Genomic DNA, 8,321 nt, shown 5'->3' on the forward strand with positions numbered 1-8,321 from the left:
CACTCATAGGTGACATATACTTTGCACCATATGCTTGAGACCCACCACCAACAAAGGACATCATGATAAAAACCATGTTAGATAGACACCATGATACTTTTCTTCATATACTTGAGACCCACCACCAAGGGACATCATGATAAAAAAAACAATTAGATATACATCATGATTAGAGTCAAAACACTCATTGAGATTGAGGACACTTTTTATCTCTAAAGTGCACCACAAGAGATAGTTCGACGATTATATAAACCTTGTGATGATGCCATATCCCTACTTTGAGTGACTTCAATATGATTTTAGTTTTTCTTTCTACAAATTTGAGATGCATCATCACTCATGGTTTTAATACTCTATGTATTATTTTTGGTTTTAATACTCTATGGTTTTAATACTCTATGTATTATTTTTGGTCTCATAAGTGTAGAGCATGTCTCTATTTTCCATCTAGGGCTAGGACACCCTAGTCATGGGGCTAAAAACACCTTGAAAAGGTGTGCAAAGTGGGCCCCACACATGGGCCTCACTCCTTAAGCTTAGGCTAGAATTTACTCCATTTCCCTATTTTTGGGTGATAGACCCTAGTCATGAGGCTAAAAACACCTTTAAAAGGTGTGCCAAGTGGGTGCCCCACACATGGGCCACACCCCTTAGGCTTAGGCTTAGAATTTACTACATTGCCCCCATTTTGGGTGGCCTAATGGGTTGCCCTTAACCTTAATTTGTTTCCCCAAAATAGGGTGTACTATTACCATATAAAATTGATTCTGGGTGGGGCCAACGGGCTGCCCTTAACCTTACATCCACAATCTGTTTCCCCAAAATGTGGTGAACTAGTACCATATAAAGTGGGTTTCTACACATCGAGACTTGACTCTAAACAATGACTCTGCATTGGACATTACCCAAATGGCCTAATAAGTTCTTGGGATACTAAGAGAACATTACATCATATGAGGGTTATAAATATGTGTGGGACAAGCACGAGCGTGACGTGTGTGGGATGTGCACAACTCTCTCTCTCTCTCTCTCTCTCTCTCTCTCTCTCTCTCTCTCTCTCTCTTTGCACACACATGAACATGGTCATGAATAAGGGTACATGCCCACATGGGATGTGCACAACTCTCTCTCTCTCTCTCTCTCTCTCTCTCTCTCTCTCTCTCTCTTTGCACACACATGAACATGGTCATGAATAAGGGTACATGCCCACATGCATGTGCACATGCTTGGATGAATGCATGCATGTGCACATATGCATGCACATACGGGTGATGTGTGCTTGTGCATGTGACACACACACACACACACACACACACAAGCAAAGGGGAGAGATAATTTAAACAAAATTTCATAGTTCTCTACATAAATTGGTGTTGTGTATTTGTATGTGGGTATAAAGAAACACCCAAGGCATAACGTGATGATGTAGGCCCTCTCTAGGATATCAAACCTTACATAAAGTTGCATGTAATCTCTCAAAGGCACTACTTTAGCTCTTTCATTATTGATACTCCAGTAAACAAGAAAATAAAATCACATATAATAGACATTGAATTGCATTTTCAAGTCCTTTATTCTCTCCCCTTCAGTATCTAAATAAATGCTTTTAGCCATGTTCACACAGCATATACTTATTATGACATTGACTTTTGTTTGCTAAAATCAAGAAAGTTTCCATTCTATTAGTTCTTCAAAACTCATCTATCTTAAATATCTATGTTGTCCAATGGATGAAGGTTGCATGTAGGCCAAAGATACCATTTTGAGCATGACATCGAAAACCATTGTTTTTGGTGGTCTATAGCTATGAAATTTAAATATAGAGTCTTAATGAATTGCATAAGCCCACTTTTTTTAGCGATTGAAAGGAATTCTAAACTTTTCCACGATTTATCTCTCTTTTTTGCTACACATGCCACTATGTTGTAGTCATTGTGACGATTGCAACTTGTGTACTAGATGTTAATATGACTTCTTGAATTATTTGACATGTACTAGATGTTAATATATCTTCTTGAATTATTTGACATGTACTGATATGACAAGCATATATACTTGTCATACATGTGTTGTAATGATATTCACTTTTGTTTGCTGAAAATCAAACAAGTCTTTACTCCATTGTTTCTTTAAATCTTGTTTATCTCAAACTCTATGTGGTCTAATGGAAGAAGTCAAGATGTAGACTCATGGAATCTAAAGTCATTGTCTTTGATGATCTATGATTGTGCCTTTTCAATATAATAGTCTTCAACAACTCCCATCATTAATCTACACCCATCTCATGATAACACATAGATAACATTAGTCCTATAATTGAGCCATAAAAGTGGCTTAATGTTGATCTATAAATTTTGAATAAGCAAAAAGGCAAATCAACATAAATTTGATAAAACTTCTTCAAATAGCAGGCATCTTAATATCATAGAATTTTTTTAAAAAAACATCACCTACCTAGCAAATATATGAATTTTAATGTCGTAGAAGTTTCTTAAAAACATCACCTACCTAGTAAATATGTGATTTTTAGCATAAAAATGCTATAATAGCCTTATCTTTTGAGGAGGAATATATAAAAAGAATTTCTTCAATTGTCAAAAGGATAAGTGCCTAAATGATGGAAGACTATGTTTTTTAAACTTTTTTTGCACTTGATATAAATTTTCATCTTAAATATCATATGTTGAAAATATTTACTTGGTATGACTTTCTTTGAAATTATATGCAAAGAGAAATGATTTTTTTATGATAGTCTCTGAAATACACAAATTAGTATATGCATGTCTACCTTCTCTCTGCTTTACCATTTTTTTCTCATAGTGAAATGGTTTTTTTATATTATACACTTCCTATTGTGTTTTCTAGATCACTCTACTTCATCACTTTACTTCACTTCCTATCTCTTTTTCTCATAGTAAAATGGTTTGTTTATATTATACATTTCCTATTTTTTTCCTAGGTCACTCTGCTTCACTTCCTTCATGATTCTCATCCACAAAATGCTAAATGTATGTCTTTGTGTGCTCTTTGAGCAAGCCAACTCTCTTGTCCTAGTTTGCATATACACATGCACAAGAATATGCATCATACACACATGCACACAATGCATAAAACCATGTGCTACCATGTTTTAGTTCATAATTAAATTTATTAAGAGCAGCAATGTACAAAAGAGTAAGCTTTTTGAGGCTAGAGGCACTAAGGATGCTCAAGGGATGAAAAAGAAGAGAAAAAAGTGTTCTTTGCCACAATGTTTATACAGTAACAAAAAGAGGATGTGTAGGTGCAAGGCCATTAAACTTAACATGGTGAATAGAAAGGTACACACCCTCTCGAGAATTTGGTGATCTTTGTAATTATTGAGGAATATTTATTGACCCACTCTACATTGAGATGTATGAGGACTTTTAATCATTGCCAATTTGTGAAAGTGAGTGAGTTCTTCTTTGGAAAAGTAGAAATAATTGCAAAACATTAAACATACATAAAAACTTTTTTTTGTTGTTGTTGCCAAAGTAAAAAGTCTGTTGTGATTAACCAATTGAGAACAAAGTAGATTAAATAGCAATATTTGCAAAATAATTAAACATACATAGGATATTAAATAGCAATAATTGCAAAATCCATAGGATATTAAATAGCAATGATTGCAAAATACAAAGGATATTAAATATATCAATAATTGCAAAATATTAAACATACATAGAGGTTCTTTTTTTTTTTTTTGGTTGCCGGAGTAAAAGTGTGTTGTGATTAACCAATTGAGAAGAGAACAAAGTATAGATGGATAAACAGTCTAGCCATACAACACAGAGCCTGAACATAGGTAGAACATAGAACTTAGAAGGAAAAGGTGGCATTATTGATCTGATATGTTATGATATAGAAGTGAAAAGGGCGATAATTTGGAAGGAAGAGCCTAATGTAGGCTAGAAGTCATGATATAAAAGGAGGTAGCTCTATACTCTTTCTAAGCATTCCTTGCTTGTACTCTGATCATCATCAATGGCAACCCAAGTGAGAATGATGCGGCTTTGTCTGAGTTTTTCTGTCTCCATAGCTCTCCTCGGTGAATCCTCAGGTGATAATCATGCGTGTTGATAGGCTGCGCTTGCATTCATCCTCCTTTTTACAAGCTTCTCATTCAGAATTCTGATTGTTGCCTCCTGTCAACAAGCCTAGTTGTTAACACAGCACGCATAAGACACCACAATTAGAGCTTGCCTAAGCTAATCCTTTTTCTTAATGTTGCTCTCGCAGCTATATTGGACGTTTCAGCCCCCAAGTCCTCGGTAATTTCCTCCTAACCCCTTGTGTTAATCACCTCCACTAATGGGCCCCTTTGCAAGTCCAATGAGTTTCTCCCAACCCCTTGATTTGTTAATCACCTCTATTTGAGTTGTTAATGGGCCCTTTTGCAAGTCCAATGAGTTTCTCCCAACCCCTTGATTTGTTAATCACCTCTATTTGATTTGTTAATCACCTCTATTTGAGTTGCTCATCACCTCTAATAGCTAATGGGCCCTTGCAAGTTCAATGAGTTTATTACAACTCTAGCAAGGCCCTTGTTTTTGTGACACTCTTGTGAGTTGTGCTGAAGCTACATTGCACACTTCTGAATCTCCTTGGTACTTGTAAAGGTCCCTTCACTTGCACTAGTCTTACCTCCTCCATGCACTTGTAATAGAAGTTTGGATGGTCGTACCCTAAATGGGCCGAAATAAACAAGGTTTGGAAACACAAAAAATCAAATTCTTATGAACTCCCTTGTCATACTAACATAAGCTATGAGTGAACCATGGACTCAATTGACAATCCTCTATTTAAACACCATATACTTATAAGAGAGTATATGATTAATTTCCTCATCATAGATTCCAAGTTCTATGTTGAAGGTGATTATGTCAACATTCTTATAAAGGTCTAGACTCCACATTTCTTTGACTCACTAGGTGAGCCCTCATCACTTGCATTCGAATATGCATGCCATCACTTGCATTCGAATATGCATGCCATGCAATGCAAGTGAGGGATATATGTCTATATAAAGGCCCCTTTACAATTTAAAACAAGTTAAGGATCATTACAACCTGCCCTTAGATAGATAGATAGATAGATAGATAGATAGATAGATAGATAGATAGATAGAGAGAGAGAGAGAGAGAGAGAGAGAGAGAGAGAGAGAGAGAGAGAGAGAGGCTTGAAAAGGCACATGGGTGCATAGATGCCATGTAGGTTGTCTTATGTTGAGTGGGTCTTGTGGTGTGGGAAGTTGCAAGAATGTGCTCTATTTAGCTTCTTTACAATAAGCTTTTGAGCTTTACTTAAATGTTACAAAGGTTAATACTAGCAAATATGTAAATATGTCCAAGTTTTGAATGAAATAAGGACTTATATTTTTTATATGCAGAGCTAGGGTTTTAGACTTGGGCTTCCTTAATTTGTAAATTATTAATAGGATCAATCTTACAAACTACGTAATTTGCATTTTCCATTTTTTTAAACTTATATATCATTCATGCATTTCACTTGGAATCATGATAGGCACAAGAGGTACTCCTCATCAATGGCCAAAATGGTGGACAAAAAGTGTGGTGTGTGGCCAAGCCTGCTGCTGAAGACTTGTATCTAAGAAGGAACATAGACTATGTATGTGGTGAAGGTACTATAGACTGTAGGCTCATCCAGCCAGGAGGAACATGCTACCTTCCTAATAGCCCAATTGCACATGCATCCTATGCCATGAACCTATACTACCAAAAAAATGGACGAAACTGGTGGACTTGCCACTTTAACAACACTGGCCTCGTCATCTTCACTGATCCTAGTAAGATCTCTTGTTGTTTCCTCTTCCCTTTAAAAACTTATAAAATTGAATGTTATTTACTCTTTATCTCTATTTTTATAGTGAAAAAAAAATTACCTTTAAAGCGAAATCTTGCAACTAGCCAAAGGCTATAAATACATATGGATTGTCTTTGGTAGGGCATAACAATAAATCTATTATAGCCACACATTATTCTAAGCTAAATAGATATTTACTTAAGTTTCTAAGTGACATCAATAACATAGTTCACAACTTAATTAACATAAGGTAGTAACTTATGAGGTGTAACCATAGACATTGCTACGGATGGGGGGCGGGTGGCTTCCCCCTCTTGTGTCTCCTCCCTCCCTCCTCCATGATTATGGATCTCACCTCATTTGACATTCCCCTTGGACACCATTACTTCATTTCACCCCCTCACCTCCTTACTATTCTTCCATTTCCCCCCTCATGTCCTCATGTGGATTCTACTCTATGTCCCCTAACCCTTACAACATCTCCATCCCTTAGACATCCCTTTATCCACTATTACAGTTATCTTAAACCATGGAGCCCCTATGTGTGTGCATGCATGTGCACATGTGCATGTGAACTTTATGTGTGTGCATGCATGCGTGCGTGCGTGCGTGTGTGTGCGTGCGTGCGTGCGTGTGTGTGTGTGTGTGTGTGTGTGTGTGTGTGTGAGAGAGAGAGAGAGAGAGAGAGAGAGAGAGAGAGAGAGAGAGAGAGAGAGAGAGAGAGAGAGAGAGATTTCTTTTCATGTTAACTTGTGGAGATATGCTTGGTAATGTGATGTATAGCAAAATATTAGTTTTCCAAATTTTTATGCTAGAAGAAAAAGTTTAATTCTCAATGTTGACGAACCAAATTAATCGTATTTCTTGCATGAAATATTCCATGTTGATTGTTTGGAATGTAGAGTTTTTGTCATGGTGACCACATATTCACAAATCCTATAGATTAGTATTATTATGTTTATATAGAAGTAGCTTTTCATTATTACAAATTTATCATTATCCTTTAATCCACTATCATGAATTTCACTAACTTTGAGTACACATATAAATCTCTAGTTCCCCAATCCACCCATTCTTTTTTGTATATTAAAAATTTTGTAGTCTAAACTTCCTAGTTCAATCTCTCCCTTGTATTCAAAATGATTAAGTAGATCCATGTGGGGAGGGATAAAAAAGTATTGGGATGCCCACCCTATCTTGTCACTACATGAATAAAATAGAAAAAAAATACATGAACCTTATACTTATAAATGCATACTCTATAATGAAATTATAACTCTCATCTTCTCGTAAAATGCCCTTTTTTCATATACATTAGAGGAGATGTAAGAACTATTTATTAAATGCATACCCTCCTATAGAACTTTTAATTAATCAATGAAGCACTCTTTATTGTTCATTTTGCATGGTGTTCACTTTACATAATTCAAGTATTGTTGAGCTTTTTTCCTACATAAAGTATATCCTTGAAGGTTGTACAAATTTCATGCTAGTGGGATTAGGCCAATGTCTTATTGAGCTTTTTTCTTCCATAAAGTATATCCTTGAACCTTGTACAAATTTCATGCTAGTGGGATTAGGCCAAAGTCTTGTTGAGTTTCTTCTTCCATAAAGTATATCCTTGAAGGGTTGTTTGCTAATGGGATTAGGCCAAAATAGAAAAATAATCAAAGAGATGATAGAAATATAAGAATGCATTGAGCCAAATTATATGTTTGATTGAAATATAGGAGTGATTCTTATGTTGATTTTTGAAGGCAATCAATTAATTGAAAGTTATGAACTATCCCCATGTAAGGAAATGATGGTTGTATTCTTATTTGTGTTACACAGGCTTTGGAAAGTGCAATTACATAGCACAATGGAGTACATAACTCTACATCTTAGATATGCAAAATATCATGCTACACTAGCTCATTGAGCATATGATAGTGAGCTTGTGATAGTCAATTATCTTGTTTTTTCAGAAATAAGATGTTAGTTTGCCTTCAAAATGGTTGGCTTCTAAGCCTTGTTATGCTAGTTCTACAAGAAAAAAATATTGTGAATTTATAATATATATTTCTCTCTTCAATAAAAGTTTACAAATAGAATATTTAATGACTTTTTATATATTATCCTATCATTATTGGTGCACATAAAATATAAACAATAGAAGATGTTCTTTATTTTAAGTGCTCCATCAAGTAGTTTTTTCACAATGGCTTCTATGTTATGGGATGTCTTCGAGTATGACAATATATTAACCTCTTTGTACTTGCCATTGTGCCATTTTGTTTTGATATATAAGTGTATACAATTTTCTTTCTACATAAAGAAACCTTGAAAGGATATATGATTGATTTGTTTTAAAACAAACCATTTTATTCCATAGCAAAACATTGCCTCCATGTAAAAAAGGCTACTCTATTCTTAAAAGTATCTTAATAGTTTGCTATGGAATAAAATAGTATTGTTTTATTCCATAGTAAACCATT

General features: G+C 35.2%; 1 protein-coding gene across 1 annotated transcript; it reads left to right on the top strand.

The window, feature by feature from the left end:
• Positions 1-3,845: 3,845 nt before the first annotated feature.
• Positions 3,846-7,838, top strand: LOC147611356 (major pollen allergen Ole e 10-like). Its single transcript, XM_086784428.1, has 4 exons — positions 3,846-4,081; positions 4,261-4,292; positions 5,545-5,827; positions 7,678-7,838. The coding sequence occupies exons 1-4, from the start codon at positions 4,006-4,008 to the stop codon at positions 7,716-7,718; spliced, it is 432 nt and encodes a 143-aa protein (XP_086640554.1). The 5' UTR covers positions 3,846-4,005; the 3' UTR covers positions 7,719-7,838.
• The last annotated feature ends 483 nt before the right edge of the window (positions 7,839-8,321 follow it).

Source organism: Cibotium barometz, chromosome 47, assembly GCF_041138505.1.
Source record: "Cibotium barometz isolate CiBa-2024 chromosome 47, ASM4113850v1, whole genome shotgun sequence".
Taxonomy (NCBI): Eukaryota; Viridiplantae; Streptophyta; class Polypodiopsida; order Cyatheales; family Cibotiaceae; genus Cibotium; species Cibotium barometz.